This window comes from Coffea arabica, chromosome 1c, assembly GCF_036785885.1.
Source record: "Coffea arabica cultivar ET-39 chromosome 1c, Coffea Arabica ET-39 HiFi, whole genome shotgun sequence".
Classification (NCBI taxonomy): Eukaryota; Viridiplantae; Streptophyta; class Magnoliopsida; order Gentianales; family Rubiaceae; genus Coffea; species Coffea arabica.
Genome location: NC_092310.1, coordinates 54,797,357 through 54,816,893, shown reverse-complemented (window position 1 = coordinate 54,816,893; position 19,537 = coordinate 54,797,357). Strand labels below are relative to the sequence as shown.

The 19,537-nt window shown below is 38.1% G+C and overlaps 2 protein-coding genes across 2 annotated transcripts; both read right to left on the bottom strand.

The window, feature by feature from the left end:
• Window positions 1-10,592: 10,592 nt before the first annotated feature.
• LOC113730219 (laccase-4-like) lies at window positions 10,593-13,910 on the bottom strand. The gene is made up of 6 exons (XM_027254763.2): window positions 13,761-13,910; window positions 13,176-13,327; window positions 12,752-12,996; window positions 12,253-12,381; window positions 11,222-12,142; window positions 10,593-11,019 (listed from the first exon to the last, which is right to left on the bottom strand). The coding sequence occupies exons 1-6, from the start codon at window positions 13,863-13,865 to the stop codon at window positions 10,889-10,891; spliced, it is 1,683 nt and encodes a 560-aa protein (XP_027110564.2). The 5' UTR covers window positions 13,866-13,910; the 3' UTR covers window positions 10,593-10,888.
• A 1,403-nt stretch (window positions 13,911-15,313) lies between these two features.
• On the bottom strand, window positions 15,314-19,179 carry LOC113730204 (laccase-4-like). The gene is made up of 6 exons (XM_027254732.2): window positions 18,754-19,179; window positions 18,344-18,495; window positions 17,722-17,966; window positions 17,491-17,619; window positions 16,331-17,251; window positions 15,314-15,914 (listed from the first exon to the last, which is right to left on the bottom strand). Exons 1-6 carry the CDS (start codon window positions 19,003-19,005, stop codon window positions 15,784-15,786), a joined length of 1,830 nt encoding a protein of 609 aa, XP_027110533.2. The 5' UTR covers window positions 19,006-19,179; the 3' UTR covers window positions 15,314-15,783.
• Between the last annotated feature and the right edge of the window lie 358 nt (window positions 19,180-19,537).

The following is a 19,537-nucleotide window of genomic DNA, read 5'->3' as shown; positions in this document are numbered from 1 at the left end:
TTTCTAAAGCGATTCACATTGTTGGATTCACATGGGTAGGTTGGATTAAAGGCAATAATAATTGAAACCCAGTCCTTTCTTTGTGTTTTGGGCTTTAGTGGACCCCCAATTTTAGGCCCATAACTTAGACTGGCTAAACTCGTCATTAAAGTTGGTTCAGAGGTTTTTAACCTTGATTTTGCATGGGTTTTGTGCTCCGTCTCAAACCTAACACGATCGTAATAATAACATGTCTTTGCACTGGAACAAAAATCCCACAGTGTTTGAAGCGTTACAGAAAATCTCGGCTTAGTTTCTTAAAATTTGAGCTGATAATGACAGAGAGAATCTGCTTAGTTTCTTTTGTTCACATTAGTCTCAATATAACGTCTAAACAAATTTTCGATACGTCCAATTTGCAAACCCTTCACATGCAAGGTGCCCCAGGGAAAAAGGAAAATGATTCTGACTTCTTTTTACAATCAAAGGAACCATGCATCAGGAAAATGGTTCTGACTTCTTTTTATCGCTCGATATATATATATATTTTTTAAGCAGTTTTGAAGTTTTTTAGACAAAAGCTAAGCTGAAAGCCTGAAATATAGAGGTACTTTGTGGTTAAATTTTGCAGCGCATTGATTAAATTTGGTATTTAGAACCAAAAAGGGGGGAAAATCTTTAATTGCTCCAAAGACATTCTTAGTGGGTTTTTTTTTCTTGGCTTTTTCTGAGTTTGAATCCTTATCATGTCAGTTAACTAAGACTGTTTGATAATTCAGTTCAGCACTTAAATTTAATATATTCATATCTTAACACATGCAGATCGTTTGATAATAAAAAATTGAACATTTAAATTAATTAAGTGGCACTGAATTTTTTAAGCAAAACTTACTCCCAAAATTAAGTGATAAACTATTCACTTATTACTAAATGTGATATACAGCCAAATATATTAGATTTAATATTTAACAATTTAATAATTTAATGGATTCAGATTTCAAACTTCAGTTTTATGAAACGCACCCTAAAACCATACTTTAGAGTGCATAAATTGCACTATTCTGAGCTAAAGGTGAAGTTAAACCTCTCATATTAGGTTCATATCCCCTGATATAAGCAAATCAATGTGAATTCTAAATTATAGGGCAAAAAATGATTTGGGGTAAAAATTTAAACGCTTTCAATTTTATTACTAGATGATTTCCAAATGGTATACCAAATACTAATGAGCATGGATATCTAACACTATCATTCCTAACTATCATATCAATTCACCCAACCCCCCCCCCCTCCCCCCCATGGCGGGGGCTAACTCTATAATTTGCTTTCCGGTTCACCATTTCAATTATTCAATGGATGCTGATATTCATGCATCACAATCCCCTCTGTATTTAGCCATTTGCATATTTCAGTGAGTTGTGGGAATCAAACTGCCATGCACTTAAATTTCGTCCCACTATTGTCAATTAATATTCCACCAACTTCCTGCATGCTCTCTTTTTTCTTCCTTGTGCAGCACTTTTTTTTAAAAAAAAAATTTGTGTTCAAATTCTTGATGTCATCGGAACATTAGAAATACTACCATAAGCACTTTGATTAGTCACATTACTATTATTGCTCTGACAATGGTACTACTGTAGCGTCAATAGCAATTAATCACTTTTTTTTGGCTCAAATGGAGCCAATAGTGCTGGGTTTTTTTTTTTTTTTAAGCAATGTTGACGGTAAAGTTCTATTTTTCGTATGGATAATAAGGTCGAAGGTGAGAATTTTCATGTTTGCTAAGGAGTATTTATTTACAACTTAATTTTGACCTATTTTTTAATTATTTTATTATTAGAGAGAGAGAGAGAGAGAGGATGAGGAGGAAATGATGGATCCATCATGCTGGGCAATGGGCGGGGCAGGCTAAAGTAGAGGAGTACTAGCCATTTTGAGCTTTGAGGAGAGCAATTTTACAACCCAAAATGAGCACAACCCAGAGGAGGAAGGAGTGGAAGATTCTTTAGGTCACATGTAACATGTTACACTGTTATAGACTGGCGGAGGCCATGTCGCCCTTCTTTAATTGGGATGCCTCGATTTTCGGAACCCTCTGTTCAGTGGGACCACGTGTCCCTTCATACGGAGAGGAGGAGGGGCCCGGCCTCCTTCATACGGAGAGTTGTCTCTCATTTTCCAATTCCCGCTGGCAAATTTGCTGCTTCGGCCTTCCTCCCTCAAATAACATAGGTCCATGCCGCAGGTGTCCTGTCCTTTACTCTTTCCTCAGAAGAAGAATCAGACCAGTAAAAGACAAACTTCCACTTGGCCTGCATTATTGGGGCAGTATTAGTACCCTTTCGGATTCTTCGTTGCCTTCAAATTCAGGTCTCTCTCGTCTCCCAAGTGCCCAATAATTCGTATGGCTCGTACGTCTGCTTTTCACTTTTGGACCTCATAATCCATTTCCAAATTTAATCGATACACGCTCGCTTTTTCAGAGTCGCCTTTTTTTGTGTGATGCACCTGCTTCAATTTCCAGTTTTAGAAGATTAGACTACTACCTCTCCTTTATTATACACACAACTAAATAAACTCGTAGCATAAGCAACGACCAAAATGGCTGACCAATTATCGAATCAGATGGGTGTGCTACGCATTAGTATGGATTTATTAAAGTGGCAAACCACGTATTATGATAAATGATGAGAGGTAAAATTTAAACCCCAACTTCCCACCCCATCAAGACTTACGCTCCTTTTCAATTAGCTATTTTTGAAATATTTTTTGAATTAGCTGTTTTGGCAAGCCACGTATTATGGCAAATAATGGGAGGTAAGTTTTGAACTCTTAACTTTCCACCCCACCAAGATTTACTCTCCATTTGAATTAATTATTTTTGAAATATTTTACTGTAACAATATATATGAAAAACTTTTACTGTAAATATTTTTTGAAATATTTGATATATTGTACAGATGAAATATTTTTTGTTTGTATATTATTATAATATTGTATTTGAAAAACTTATTTTGCAAAATAAGTCAATTTAAACGGAGTTTTAAAGTCTTTGATGGTGACCAACAACTCAAATGGTTGTTGGTTGCCAATATCATTATATTCTATTGCGAGGGGGTTAGTGATCTAGCATTGAATTGAATTCGCAATAATAGAAATTTTGGATTCAATTTTATCCTCTCATGTTGCTTTTTAATTCCCACATCTTCCCTGTTAAAAAAATTGAGTTAAAAACTAGGCCTTGTTTGGAAGGTGAGTTTCTTGAGTGTTTGTAGAAAATTTTACTGTAAAATACTGTAGAAGTTGTAGAAAAAATTTTTTGAGATAAAAAAACTTTTTTTCCTTTTCCTTTTCTTTCTTTATTTTTCTTTTTTCTTTATTTTTCTTTTTATTTTCCTTCCTTCCTTCCCCCTTCCTTATCCAACCACCCCTTTCCTCCCCCCTCCCTCTCTGCTCGCCACCCCTTTGCCCGTCACCCCTCTCTCTCCCTCCCCCTCCACCCCCTCTCTTCCCCTCTCCCTATCCCCCTTCCCTCTCCCCCTAAAATCAGCTAATGAGCGTGGTGGATGGGATGGAATGCACCTAAAATCAGCTAGTGCAGTCTTCCTCTTCCAATAGCAACAGTCGTGTGGTGTAGGGGCGGGGCATGGTGGAGGGGAAGGAAGTGTCGACGCCAAAGAGTCAACTGGGATTGCGGCGCTCAGTTTCTGAACTCCCAATTGACCAATGAAGCTTTTCGAATGGGTTTCACCAACAAAATGGGGAATCACTCACCTAGCTTCTCGTTGCTCCGATTGGTGTAGGGGCGACTCCGACGTAGAAGTAGAAGTAGAAGTAGTTTCTCGACCTACTTCTACAACCGTGTGGTGTAGGGGCGTAGAAGTAGGTCGACTCTGGAGAGCAACAGAAACAAAGGAAAGAGTCTTCTGTGTTGTTATGAATTGAAAGGGAAAAAACCAGTCAAAACGACGTTGTTTTGTTAAAAAGTTTCAAAAAGGGACGAAAGTTTTGGGAGAAGTTTTTGGGGTTTCTGTAGCAAAAATTATTAAAAAACAGGGCCTATATATTTGACATGAAATTATATTGACCTTTGAGACCTACACAGTCCGCTTTTAAATTTTTTTTTCTTTGCTTGTCCGCTGTTTGCTAATTAAAACCACTTCTTTAACCGCCTTACAAAGGGAGCCATAACAGCTTTTGAAGCTCGCCAATAGCCACGGTTGGAAAAAATATATAGTACTGTTTTACTAATGCCAACTTTGCTTTTAACTAACTGACAGACGCACAAATAAACCCAGAAAATAAAAATCAAATTACTTGTCGAACACATAATTAAGTCAGATAACAACAAGGTGCCCGTCATAATCTGTCATGATTGTCTTGGGTTTGTCCTTTTACACGTGTCTTAATGTGCATCATCAAAATTATGAAACTCACGAAAAGTTAGTTGGTGAAGCAACTTTTTTCGTAAGTCGTACAATTTTAAGGAGGTCAATGATGTTTGTGCTTACTTTATGGCAAAACAAAACAACTTAGTAGCAATTAATTACTCTGGGAAAGGTTTTTTTTTTTTAAACAAAATTTTGGACCCCTGGGAGGGGGGTGGTGGGTGGTAGTGGTGAGCTGCCTACTGTATTTGATTATTACAGGTTTTGGGGGACAAAAAGCAAAAAGGGAAAAAAAAAACAAGAGATTACTCTTATTATTAGTATTACTCCCTCCGTCCCACTTTGATAGTTCCATTTTTCTTTTTCGTCTGTCCCAAATTGTAGTCCACTTTCCAATTGAAGAATGCAGTTGTATTTTAATTTTCCTAAAATACCCTTATTCAATGTAAGTTGTTGTTACTATAAACCTACCCCATTTAATGAGAGTTGATTCTTTTTTTACCATAAACCTACCCCATTCAAGTTTCCATAAAGTTGTATCATATTTAATGTGAGGGTATTTTAGGAAAATAGCAATCTAAATTTATTTTTCCAATAAAATTAACTATTTTTTCTTAAACTGTGTGAAAAAAGAAACAGGACTATGAAAGTGAGACGGAGGTAGTATTCTGGAAACAGGAGACAAAAAGTAATCCAAGTCAGTTGTAATCCGGTTCGAGTACGTTAGGATGTTTGGGCACGGATACCAGGGAGATGTGTTAATTAATGTGCAAGAGCTACGTGGTTTGGGAGCTCCAATTAAAGCGTTGGATTAGAGACTTGAGAGAGGCCAATCAATGTTGTTCGTGCTTTGTTTAAGCGCTTAAAAAATTACTACAAATATTTTATCAATGAGTTGCGCTGTAAGAAATCTTTTGCGGACGTTATGTGCAAGTACTAGGAAGTTTTCTAAGGGGAAAGTCCAGAAAGTACGGGTGCTAAAAGCAAAACTGAAACCCCAAGCCAAGAAGATGATACCAAAAAGAAAGAGAGAGAGAGAGAGAGAGTTGCCAATTTAGTGGAGCCATTACATTAGTGTATGTGGGTTGTCAAAGAATTTTAAATCTTGGTAGGGTGGGAGATCGAAGGTTAAAACTCTGACTCCCGTCGTTCGCCACAATATGCAGTTTTCTTAAATTCATACAAGTGAGTATTGCACTTGTCTGGTCTGATAATGATTCAGTTCTTATCGATTTTTCTGTAGACGTAGTTGGATCTCAATTAAATTAGACTGGAGTAGGATTAAAGTAGATAAGTGATGAATGAAAAAAATATATATTAGTATATGACTATCTATCTATATAATCTAATGGAGTAAGATATTACTATTATAAGCTTAGAATTTAGAAAATTTTGCGTACACCAGCAGCCGAATGAACGCAAGGCCATGCGTCTCAGGACCTACTGTTGAGGAAAAAACTGAAGAAGACGTAAACAAAATATTCTCTTTGCTCTTTTACCGGTATAAAACTATCTCGTTTATTAATTAGTAGCAAGTATTTTACTTATCGGTTGTTGTCGTCCTTATACAAGGCACGGGAGACAGTGGAACAATCAAAACAAGTGCCCCATATTTTCGATTCGTAAGCCGACAAAGCAAGCTGGTTCTACTAGCCAGATGCAATGCACTGACTGGTTGGCCGCTTGTAAAAAAAAAAAAGGGTTGAATGCTGCAAGTGCTACGAGTGATGCAACCAAATGTTATAACCTGGATACGTAAATATTTCGAGTATACTGGGGGCTTGGTCATGGCTTATTAAAAAGTATTTCAATTACTAAAACTTATGGTCAAAGTACTTATTAATTGTTTAATTATGCATACTTGTATAAGTACTTTTCCTATTTAATAATGTGTATTTTTGAATTTAATTTCTAAAATATATTTATTTCTCCATTTAGTTCAAGTTTCATAATTAATTTTTATTTTTTGAAACGAGAAAGTTGTTTTGAAAGCACTCATTTTGAACTTATGTCAAAAGCTCTACCCTTAAATTCAAGGACTGATGCTTACAAAGTACATTAGAATTACTTTTATCCTTCAAAAAACAAGCTTTAGAAGTGTCAGCCTATTAGCCGGCATCGCAATAATATTTTGTTTTCCAAAAAAAAAAATAAAATTTAATTTAAACTTTGGAAAAAGCTTTCCCCAATTTAATTATCTATAGAAATATCAAAGTGCATATGAGAATCGAGTTTAAATATTTGTCTAAATAACTATAAAATGATTTACCGGCTCATTGTTTGTATTGTAGTTTATTTAGAAAATTTTATTTGTTTGCATTATTAACATATTTTCTAACCACATTTTTTTATCTCACATACATCATATAAAAAAATTGTTATATTATTTTTTTTATAAAAAAAAAAATTTATCCTAAATAATCTACTATCTAAAAACATTTTGAAATTAGAGACCGCGGATTCAAATGTTGCTATCTGTCTCGTTTCTTAAAATCATTATACAACTCTCCAACAAAAAAGGACAAAGATTTTACAAAAAAAAACTATAAGATGATTGCAACTTACAAGGAAAAATATAAACCTAAGATGATTGCTATCTGTCTTGTTTGTTGGAGCTGATGGTGACTGCAGACTTGGTAAAAAAAAAAATTATAATAAATGAAGAAAGAGAGGGAATAGTACTCTTAGAGTAGAATACTGTCCCGATAAATAGTAGAAAGTGGGTTGGCAACGCCACCGCAACTAATTTGTTTCCATTAAAGGAAAGATTCTTTTTCTCTGTTCTCCCAATTCCAAAAGTCAAAATAGTCCGGCCATGTGACACAAGGACTCGAAGGTAGCAGCAGCACTACTCGGAAAGCGTGTGCATCTCTCATTCGTGTCATGTGCGCAAGCGTGCAGCCTTCAATCACTTGCAGTCACGAGGTCTTTCCCAACTCCTAAATTCCTCCCGCTGCTACTTTAGTTAATCAATTTTTACTGTTCCGCTCGCTTTTCCCCTTCCATTCCCAATCAAAAGACCGATCCTTTTGTTCACCCACCATGTATTTATTATTAGCTTCCTTCCCATCAAGGACCCTGTCTAATTCATCGTCTTGACTAATCTAAAAATTAGTACAGTATGAATTATGGATTACTTCGCTTCGGGGTTTGATTAATCCGCGTAAAGTGCAGATTAAAGAAATGCTGCCATCATTATCGTTTTCGATTGGACATTTGGGCTTATGCAAACTCAACAGATGGCAGCCGTCCAATTCCTTGGACTCTGAAAGAAAGCTTGATTTGGTGAGCCAATGTGGGAGTAGTTTCTATCACTCTTATTATATCTTATATCTGGGGGGGGGGGTGGTCCTGGCTTGTTCTTTTTTTATTTATTAAAAAAAAAACTTAGTCTTAATTGAATTTGTTAATAGCTAATTTGTTGTTAAAAGTGCGCTGCGCTCACTTTTCATTGTATCACAATCAAGAGTCTCATCATTATTTTTTGAGACCATTCGACTCGAGCCTGCTTATTTGTCAACCAAGCCTGGTCAAAGAAATGTCCAGTTAAAAATAGTAGAAAGATTAGACATGGGTCGGTCTGCAACGCAGGCCCATGATCTGTAGATTTCAAGGGATAAGAAATTTAGAAAAACGGGTCACTGTACAGCCTTTATGGATTATGGACACAGATTATTTAGAAATGGGTCGCTCTAGCTTGCAACGTTTCAGTGGACCATCTTGGCCCAATTCCTCAAGCAGCTTGTAATGGATCTCCAAGTTCCATTCTCCTCATTTCCTGTCCAATCGGACCAAGCCATTCGGAGTAGTATTTTGTTTCTATTGAAAGCCTTAGGATTAAATAGAGCCTGCGAACTCACGATTTCATTCAAATACAAGTTTGCTTCTTTTGTCAAGATTGAATTTGCTTTTAGTTTAGTGAATTCCTTCTTCCTTTTCCCCCAAGTTTCCTTCACAACATTCTTCACCCTCTGATCTCACACAAATATCTGTTTCTCCATAATATTTGAGTTAATTAATGAGAATTTGAGCTTCCAATTTACCCATTTGACTGCTACACTAATTTATTTGGAAAATTGTTTCTAAAATTACCATTGCTTTAGTATGTACCATTACAGTAGAGCTAGCTGCGAGCAAAGAGAGGAATGTCTAAGGCTGCTAAAGAATCATCAAAAAGGCATACTCTAGATTTGGGAAGTGCAGTAATGAGGGTTGCCCATAGGAGTGATGGGTTGGATTAGGCTATAAAGGGAATTGAGAGTAAGCTGGAGAGTACTAAGAAAACCTTGAAAAGTTTAGATGCAAAATATGATTATCTAATGAACATGGTAGCTAAAATGAGTACAACTTTAATCCAACTAAGCAAAAGGAAGGGGATCGACAGTAGTAGTACTACTGGAGAAGAGTATCTGGTGGCCATAGAAGGGAAAAGAGAAGAAACACGTAGGAGTAATCAAGTGAGGAATGAGGGGAAGATTAGTTCGAAATTACCAAAATTGATTTCCCTACCTTTGATGGGGATAATCCTAGAGAGTGCGGTGAGAAAGGTAGGGGCATATTTTCTTATGCATGGCATTGAAGAAGGGCTAAAAACAGGCATGGCAGAGTTGTACTCAAAAGGAAGAGCAGATATTTGGTTCCAGGGCAATTTTATGGGGAGAGATTACATACCTTGGAATGAGTTCCCTTTGGAGGTTTGTAAACTTTTTGGTGATGGATCTCTAGAAAAGGCTATTGAAGAATTCTCTAAGATCACACAGACAGGTTCAATCCCTGAATATCAAGAGAGATTTGAACTATTGAAAGCATTGGTAATGCCTTCTTTACCTCCTATGTCCAAATCCTATTATATGTCAATGTTTATGAGAGGATCGAAAGAAGAAATTAAGAGCATGGTGGAGCAACAGAATTTGACACAGGTTATGAAGGTTGTAAAATTGCAGGAAAAAACCTTATTAGCCATAAACAAAAGCCAAAAACCCATTCCCTAGAGATGCTATTCATCCTCTAATGCCAGGACCTTTAATAAGCCTTTCCATAACCAAAAATGGTCCAACACAAGCTTAAAAAAAATCAGAACCCAAAACCTCCAAACCTACAAATAAGAACCTGAGCCAATTCAAAAGGATCATTCCTGTTGAATCCCAACCCAGAAGGGATAAGGGGTTATGCTATAGATGTGAGGGGCCATACATTGTTGGACATGTTTGTAAGCAAGCCCACATTAATTTCCTATTGGTGGATGAGAGAGAAGGCCCTAGAGGTATTCATGGAGAGGAAGGTGAAAACTCTGAACTATTTTGTGGCTGGCTGGATGAGGAGGAAGTAGGTGATGGTAATGTAGAAATCTCCATTCATGCATTGACTAGGACGGCACAACACAAGCTATGAGAATTATAGGGTACATTTAGGGCTGTCAACGGGCCGGAATTCATTATTTCGGACCCGGACCCGGACCCGGACCCGAATTACTATGCCGGATCCGGATCCGACCCGTTTATCCGACGGGTCTTTTATTCTATGTTCCGGATCTGGATCCGGATCTACTCGAACAAATTTACCAAAATTTATAATTTCTAATAAAAATGAGAAAAAAAAATATTTGTAAACTAATTTCTAACTAATGCAAAGAAAAAACCAAATAAGAAAAGAAATCAAATTAACTTTATTAAAATACATCACCCTAATCAAATTATATTGATAAATATATACTTTTTAAATTATTAATTCATTTATATCCGGATCCGGGTCTAATACGGGTCGGAATACTATATTCCGTATCCGACCTGTTTTTTTGTTTGACAAAACGGATCCGGATCCGGATCCGGAAAACGGAATTAAATCCCTACCCATACCCACAATAATTTCACGGATCCGGTCCGGATCCGGATCTAGACCCGACCCATTGACAGGCCTAGGTACATTAGGAGGAGACCTATGAGTATACTTATAGAAAGTGGTAGTACCCATAGTTTCCTTGATGATAAGACAACCAAGGAGCTGGAGTGTTGGTTAGATGGCTCTACCATTCTGGGAGTGAAAGAGGCTTGAACAAAAAGAAAAATGAATTGTTTTGTTATCTATTTTCTAGAGTACCTATTTTCTTTGAGGAGCATAAGGTGTAAAGATGATTTTGTTTACTACTATTTATCAACGTTGTGTGTGGATGCAAATATGCAATGCTTGTTCGTATGAAGGATATCAGCTTATGATTGCCCGGCAGAGTTAGACAGAAAATGGTTCATCTTATGATATGCCTAATCTTTGTTCCAGGAGGTGGGGAGTAAAAAAAAAAAAAAAAAAAAAAATTTACAATCAGTAGTATACATTATTGTACGTATTCCACAAACATTGGATGGAACCGTCACATTTGGCAGCGGGAATTGATCAAGTGGTGTGTGTGATGTCCTTATTTTCATGCCTAGTCTGCCATCTCTTCTCCATCTTTGACTTTACAACGGAGGAAACCCAAAAAGAAAGTAACGCGCAAGCGACAGCATTTCGTCGGCCTTGGGAAATTCTCAGCAGCTGGGAAGATCTCTAGGAGGTGGACGAACAGATTGATTTGGTCCTTGCCCATTGTCCACCACAAATGCCATCTCAAGTCCCACAAGTGTGTGTGATTCTAGATGGCAATGCATGAACCAAACTCCTGCAAAAGAACAATCAGAATCTTGATTTAAACAAAAAAATTATTTTTTTGAGGATCAAATCGGTTAACAGTTAAATTTATCTCATTAATGCCGATTTGCAGCAGCCAAAAAAAAAAAAAAAAAAAGAATGTACCAAATTAATGCGATTAGTAAAAAATTTGCCGCAAGGGTGCTGTCCTGCATTTGGTAATAACACGTTACCTGGATTATCAGCCCTGAATCTGACAGCTACCCATCCACCAGAAGGGACTCCAACGGTGTTTCTTTCCACAGGGTCTACAAGATTAAAGTTGCTGGGATCCTTTTCTGGATCGAAATTCCCCAAACCTCTTCCCACGACGAAGAAGTTCATTCCGTGCAAATGAATCGGATGGTTTTCCGGGGTGATCATTGCGGTGTCTTGCAAGACCAGTTGAACTGTCGAGTTAAAGGCGAGTCTGTAAAGCCTCGTACCTTCCATTGTCCTAAGGTTCTTAGGCTGTTCGCCGGTGTAGTTATACCGGATTGGCGGATTCCCCGGAAAATCATCAGCGAAGACACCGCTGATATTAAAGAAATGTGCATTAAGGAGCGAGATCGCTGGCCTGATGAATGAGATGTTGTTGAAGTACGCAGCTATTCGCGATCCACGGATGCAAGTAGCACAGGGGTTGAAGCCTAGGCCCATTGTGAAAAGGAGAGAATGATCAACGGTCAAGGGGACTCTGGCAGGGTATCTTTGTGAGTTGAGGCTTTTCAGAGAGTCGACGAATGCTGTAGCCAGAGGAGTTGCATTTCTAGGTGGAAGGTCTGTAAATGTGGTGGCTGCAGATGATTGGGTGCCGGAATAATGCACAGTGGCAGTGGCAGCCGTGTAGTCGATAGGAACGGGCTCCGCCATGAATGGTGAGGCTGCCATCAAGTAGTTGCCCGTACCAAGATCAGCCTCTAAAATGGCATTTGTGGTCTGCCCTGGCGTTATGAAAATGGTGCCTGTTTTGAATGGTTTCACATAGGTTGCATCAACCTCAACAACCGTGAGACTGTGGCCGGCAATCTTGAAGAAGAGCTCTTCATTAAGTGCAGCATTGATGATCCTCAGCATATATTTCTTGCCTGGTTCCACCGGAAAACTAAATCCCCCTGTCCAATTTTTTAGAAGCGAAAATACATGGCGATCAAATCCTGAACATTCAATCAAGCTCATTGCAAGGTAATAGAAGAGACAGTAGCAGAACAAATTTGCTTTGTACCTTCTGAAGAGCAATTTGAGATAGGCCTTGATTGGCCATTGATTGTGTATGCATCAGAAACCTGAAATGGAAGGCCTTCTTTCATTGCGCTATTGATCAGCGTCTCGATATCTGACTTCCACCATTCAGCTATGAATTGAACGAGGAAATTTGATTAAACCAGAGCTTTCACATAAAACACAATTGCAGCAACCATATAAAATAAGTAATCCATTAAGTTCTTGTTCTCAGCTGATTTTGAAAAATCTTCCTCCTTCTGTTTTCAATAGCTTTTCATATCCTAATTTTGGATTTTTTTTAGCGTAATAAATAAAAATTGAAAATCAGAAGCATCTACTTTAGTATATATATATTTTTTTTAATTCTGATTTTCTGAAAATAATTTTTATACAATCAAAATCAGTTAAGAAGAGGACCTAAGCAGCGACATAAATAATGCTTCGAAAGTACACTAGAAATGCTTAAAAGAAGGCGATTTTCGCATAAATATTAGTACGACCTAAAATGATGACCACTTCGCTAGCCGGGGGGGGGAAGGGGTAGGGCACGCCAAGTTTAGGCAGGATAACAAGTGCTCCGTGGACGGTGGCCCGGAGCCAGCCAATATGAGCGTGCCACCAAAGCGTTCCTCTCTGGTCTGTGATTGTGAAGTTGTACACGTAAGTTTGCCCTGGTTGAATTGGACATTGGGTTATGAATGCCGGCCCGTCCGCCCATCCGCTGCGAAGTTGCTTTATTCCGTGCCTGCCCACAAGTGAAATAAAAAATGCACACCATCAACTATCCAAACAAAAATTTTTTTTTTTGTGTAGATAAAATCCATTTCGCTGTTCTTTGTGAACAGCAGAATAAAAATTAGGCAAAAAGTTAGAAAAAAAAAAAGAAGAAGGATGGATTGTCAAATTGTACAGTTTCAGACTAACCAGTGGATGGTCAAATTGTACTGGACCTGGTTGACAACCTTGACGAGTAGGTCGTCGTCTTCATTGGCAAAGATTGTTGGACCCGGGAAAAGCCCGTTAACTGTAACTGCAGGCTTAGTTGAGCATAGTCTTGTAGTGTTCGTCGCCATCACCTGACCACACCTTATCGTAGCATTTTAATCTCTTATTTAATTTGATTCTTCCATTTTCCAAACTACTACTTGCCAGTTTAAAGCTAAGTGGCGATAGCATTGGAGAATTACTACGTACTAAACAATCCAATTTGTTAGCCCAGCCTTGATTCTGGCCTCTGTGGACTGCCAGCATTGTCATTAATGCAAGCTAATTAATGCAAATTGATGCCTATATGGAACTCATAATGCATTTTGAATCAGGGTAAGAAAGTTTAATTAGAAGCCCGAGTTGGAAAACAAAATGCATGTAAATCATAAGATGAATCTAATTAAACATAGGAGCCTGATGATGATATGTGGAGCTAGAGCATCATGCATGTTCCATGCAACATTCTATTTCTGGGCAAGGATTGCAATTCTGTACTGAGTTAGAAGAACTTGGATGACTTACATTGAACTTGTAAATGCGGATCTTGCATTGGATGAATGACGGAAGTAAACAAGCCACCAGCACCAACACTCGAAGCCGAAGCCATGATGATGATGATGGTGCCATCTCTTTCTCTGTGCGTGTGTGCGGGTGTGGATCTTCTTCTTCTACTAGTTCAATTCTAGTAGTTTAACTTGGCGCGTTACGTTAGATTGAACTTTTAAAGGATCTTGGCTACAATGTCGTTTTAGTCAGATTTGCGGGCGAAAATGACACTCTACAGAGTAGCTCTATTTTTTATATGGTACCTTGTAATTTACAGAAACCAGTTGACTAAGGGATCGCTTAGCATATATACATACATTGTTGTACTATTTCCGCCCACCATGGGAGAAAAATCAACCGAGTATTATATCCAAAACATTTTATTTTCTAAACATTATCATTTTACAAGAGCAAACAGAGTTTTAATTCTTCTAACATTTACGTGCATTATAGACTTATATATATATGCCACTTAGGCACTACCATATATTAATAATGATTGACCTAACAATACCAGTCGAACCATCGAGTTCATGCATTATTATTGATATATGAGCTGTATTTCTAGTTTTTCTGGCAAGCAAGATGAGCTGTGATTTCGTATAATTATTCTTGCCAAAGTTAACAATTACTAGTCCAAAGCTTGAGGAAGAAGGGCTTGTGGAGAATTGGGTTCTATCATCTATGACTTGGGTTGCTGTTTTTCCGACTTAGGGTTTATGTAGTTGGCCAATGGTACCTTTCATCTTCCACTCATATATATATATATATATATATATATATATATATATATATATTTTTTTTTTTTCCCTTAGTTCAAACGTAGCTTGAAACAGCTATGATTTCGGCATCTGCTCACTGAATAGTCCTCCATTATGATGATCAGTATTTCAATTACCTTTCTCAAGGCACCTCGACCAATTCCTTCGAACTCTCATTTGTCGGATCAAATGAACGAGAGTTGAACAAGAAAAGAACGAAAAAGTTTTACATATCCTATGGGACCTCCTTCTAATAGTACTGTTTACTCGAGGAAAAGCTAATTTTTTACAATTTATATCTTTGCTGCTACTTGCAAACAAATCACGAAAAAAAATATGTACTCTCCAATATTAATGCATAGGCTTTTGTTGTATTTTCGATCCATTTTTCTCCTGCATCGACAACCATTTTGTTTAATTGCCCATCTACTCCAACCAAAGAGGATTGAATCCACTAAGCTATCTTGAGTTTTTTTAGTCACGTGACGCTTGTATCCACAAATTTTCTTCTGTTTTAAGATCAAGGAAGCTCGCACAGAAAGTAGAAGAAAGAGATCAGATCAGGGGCATTTTACTTGCAAAAAGTCTCACATTTTCACGTAAACCACTTATTGTTTACTTGTTGCAAATTGGCTTGAAAAGTGAAAAAATAAGTGGACCACGGTGAAATTCGATGGAGGATTAGGAACTGACAGTGTAATTCTCCACATCTGCAAATTTCTACTCCAGGTTCAACTGCGTCATAAAGGAATGGTATGATAAACTTCGTTTGGACCGAAGCTTCACCTTGATGAATCAGACACTACGTGTAGCAAAAGGATACATCACAATTTAAATTACAATTGCATTTGGCACCAGGAATTGAAACCAAACAAATCAGATCCTAGGGACAGTATTTTTCAATTACGATTAATTTTTTTTTTTTTGGTAAGCGAAAACTCTTGAATTTAGGAGTTTCTACTTACAATCTCTCCCACCTTATCATCCAATCCAACACTACCCAAGATCTTAGGGACAGTTGCTTCAGGTATTCATTCCCTCTTAATTCTTTATCCTTTTCCAGAACATAAAAGTTTATCACGGTAATTTCCTTATCTTTGTATGATTGTTTATGGCAACAAGCCGAAAGATATAAAACGAAATCTACCGGGTGAACTGCCCTGTTATATATTGAGTGTCCAGCCTTCCGTTGTCCGATTTTTTAAGTTATACAATGTACATGGAGTATCCGAAAGTTCTCAACATTTGGGTAAATCTGTCGGTGGTGGTAGAAGGGATTCATCTGGATCTCTCCCATTGTCCACCACAAATGCCATCTTAAGTCCCCATGTGGTGTGAACTTCCAAGTGACAGTGCAAGAACCACACCCCTACAACAAGAACATGAAGATGTTACAGAAAATCATCTAATAACACTGGCACTTATCAGTTAAAGAACTTCATTAGAGATCAGATACTATAGTGAAGTGTTTATGGATTTATTGGAGAACAAAGTTCACAACTTTAACAGGATGTTTGTTTACTTGCAAACAGCTGTTGAGTCAAAGTTCATTTAATTACGTAAGTTCCACCAATTGTCTGCTAGCTTTTTCCGGCAGCATTAGTCCATTATTAGGTGAACAACTAATCATTCGACAAAATTTGGGTTTATCGAGTCTTGTCTCGCTCAAGCTAATGCGTTATTTCCGCATCATAACATTAATCGCGAGTAATAAATGTAATATAACATCTACTACTTGTGCAAAAAAAAAAAGAAAAAATTAAAATTTTGATAGCAAGAAATTACCCGGATTATCAGCTCGGAATCTGATGGCAACCCAGCCACCAGTAGGCACTCCGACCGTATTTCTTTCAACAGGGTCAACAAGATTGAAATTAGGCGGATCCTTGTTGGGGTTGAAATTGCCTATACCACTTCCGACCACAAAAAAGTTGAAACCATGCAGATGAAATGGATGGCTTTCAGGGCTAATCATCCCAGTATCTTGCAATACTAACTGTACAGTGGAATTGTAGGCAAGTCTATATAGCCTAGTTCCTTTCATAGTCCCCAGGTTGGTAGGCTGCTTGCCCGTATAATTATACGGCATTAACGGGTTCCCTGGAAAATCATCAGTGAATACTCCGCTTAGATTAAAGAAATGTGCATTCAGGAGAGAGATTTTGGGCAAGACGAAGCTGATATTATTGATATCAGCCGCGAGTCGGCTACCATTGACACAAGTAGCGCAAGGGTTGATTCCAATGCTAATCGTGAAAAGAAGAGAATGATCAATATCCAAGGGAACCTGGGCAGGGTATTCTTGCGAGTTCAGGCTTCTGAGGGAGTCCATAAATTTTGTAGCCACAGGGGTGGCATTTTTAGACGGCAGACTTGTCAAGGTGGTGGCAATACTCGAAACGGTGCCGGAATAACGTAATGTGGCAGTGGCGGTAAGGTTATCAACTGCAATAGGGGCGTCCATAAATGGCGAAGCTGCCATTAAGTACTTGCCACTTTCCTGATCGGTGGATACAATGGCGTTGGTGGTCTGGCCTGGTGCTATTAGAATAGTGTCGGTTGTGAATGGTTTCACATATGCTGCATCAACCTCAACTATTGTGAGATTGTGACCAGCAATCTTGAAGAAAAGTTCGTCATTAAGCGCTGCATTGATGATTCTCAGCATGTATTTCTTGCCTGGATCCACCGGCAATCTGAACCTTCCTGGGTATTATTACCCCCAAAAAAGAAAAAAAAAAGAGGTTCATGAAGATCACATGAAATTAATTAAGAACATCATGTATTGGACTTCAGCGTATTATAGGATTGGATTTAGTCATCTAGTACTAGTATTGTCACCAAAAAGAGTAATTATGGCGCATGAAAGCATGCACAATTGTTAGGCGCAAACTGGGGATTTGCACAGATTGAAATTGCATGCATGTTAGGAATTCGATGGCTACCTTTAGAGAAGCAATTCGGGACGGACCCTGGATGGCCGTTGATCGTGTGAGCATCGGAAACATTAGGTGCCAAGCCCGATTTCAATGCTTCTTTGATAACCGATTCAACATCTGACTTCCACCACTCACCTATAAAGTCAAAGCATAGAAATTTTAAAAGATGATGGATGCATGGTAATACTATCAATAACTCTTCTTCTTTTTTTTTTTTTGAAAAACATTTTATATGACCTAATATGACGATTGTTTCCTCGTGTGGGCTGGGAAATGGGTATGGTACGCCGGGCTTGGGAAGGATGACAAGTGCGCCGTGGAGAGTGGCCCTAAGCCATAGGATATGAGCATGCCACCAAAGCGTTCCTCTCTGGCCTGTGATTGTGAAGTTGTAGACATAGGTTTGCCCTGGCTGAATTGGACATTGCGTAATGTATGCTGGACCGTCGGCCCATCCCGTTCGAAGCTGCCTCACGCCATGCCTGCACATAAGTCCAAAACACACGGTGTGTTTAGTTAACAGAATTTTATTATTGACACAAATTTATTTGCTTGCATTATAAATATGTATTTTTAATTATTTTTTTTTATTTCACATGCATCACATCAAATAAGTGCTACGGTATTAGTGGTTCAGACTGGTTAGCAACAGGGGCAATTAGAGCATGTTAATTATTGAGTCAATTGAAGAATGCTTTCAAAAAAATTGAAGAGTATGTTGAATGAAAAGAGGGTGAAAATGGTGGAAAATCAGAGAGAATTTTAGACTTTATTTCAAAAATTTAGTGGCATTTTAGGGAAGAAACGGAGAATTGGAATGACAGCATCATCATATACATGGTGGGGTCATAGGCCTAACCAATGGATGGAGAGGTTGCATTTGACGTGGTTGACAACCTTGATGAGAACGGCGTCATCTTCCCTGGCATAGATCGTCGGACCCGGAAACTGCCCATTCACTGTCACTATGGGCTTAGTTGAGCATAGTCTTGTGGCGTTCGCCATCACCACCTGGTTCCCTTGCCATCAGTTTCAACCATATCATTTTCTCTCCTAATTTCTGATCAAAAAGTTAAATCAAGTGCAGGATATCTAAATTTTTATTGCAGCATTGCATAATAAGCAATGGCATTTGCCCGAAAAAAGAAACTCAATTGGAATACTTTGCCATGCAAGCACAGAAAATAATTTTTGAATAATTATGTATCACTTTTTCTGATACGATATATATATATGCGAGATAAAAAAAGTGATTCATGCATTGCTCACGTTGAATTTGTATTCACGAACGCGGCATTCAACCAGTGAAGGAAGTAAACAAGCAATCAGCACCACGACTTGAAACCATGTCGCCATCCCTCTGTTATGTGTGTTTGTGCGTGAGAAATGAGCTGAGTCAATTTTCTCGAATCCCTTGGATTGATGGCAGAGAAGGGCTATAAATATGAACAAGCATACTTCTTTGGGCGAATCTTCTATCCCGAATACTTGAGGTTGATGGCAGGGAGGGCCTATCAACATGAAGAAACAAGCTAGCTTCTTAGCTACGACGTCGCTGTACGTAGTTAGCTTCAGGGGCTATATAGAAAGGATTTTTGAGAAGGAAAATACACTCAAGGCGTCAGAGTTTTGATGACCATAAGTATAATTCGGTGGAATGTATTTCTTGTAATTCACACCAAGTAGTTAACGAGGGATGTACATCGGAGGATAAATCTTGAAGCTACTAACTCCAGGATACAGCTCTCAAAACATCTACCAAAGCTGCTGGTTATAATTAAGAGTCAGGTTGGCCTAACAAATAGTGGTTTTATTACAACAAATCCTAGCTAACGTGACCAAACATGGCACTGCTTTTCTACGTAAGGAGTCATGTGGATGACATAGGGAAAGAATTGAAGCAGTGCCAACTAATTCTCATTTTGCTGTGTTGTTGTTATTATTATTTTTAACCCGGCCGGTGTATTGTATTGCTGCAGAAAATCAAACAGTTCTCTTAGGCTTTAACAAAAACCCCTTTCCTTCAATATTCAAAAGGGCATATTATCTACTG

Excerpts from the sequence above, each read along its gene's own strand:
- LOC113730219 (XM_027254763.2), bottom strand. The coding sequence starts at position 13,865 with ATGGCACCATCATCATCATCATGGCTTCGGCTTCGAGTGTTGGTGCTG. Across the intron at positions 12,997-13,175 it reads TACAATTTGACCATCCACTG|GCACGGAATAAAGCAACTTC; the intron begins GTTAGTCTGAAA and ends ACTTGTGGGCAG. Across the intron at positions 12,143-12,252 it reads CTCAAATTGCTCTTCAGAAG|GGGGATTTAGTTTTCCGGTG; the intron begins GTACAAAGCAAA and ends AAAATTGGACAG.
- LOC113730204 (XM_027254732.2), bottom strand. The coding sequence starts at position 19,005 with ATGTTGATAGGCCCTCCCTGCCATCAACCTCAAGTATTCGGGATAGAA. Across the intron at positions 17,967-18,343 it reads TGCAACCTCTCCATCCATTG|GCATGGCGTGAGGCAGCTTC; the intron begins GTTAGGCCTATG and ends ACTTATGTGCAG. Across the intron at positions 15,915-16,330 it reads ATTCCGAGCTGATAATCCGG|GGGTGTGGTTCTTGCACTGT; the intron begins GTAATTTCTTGC and ends TTCTTGTTGTAG.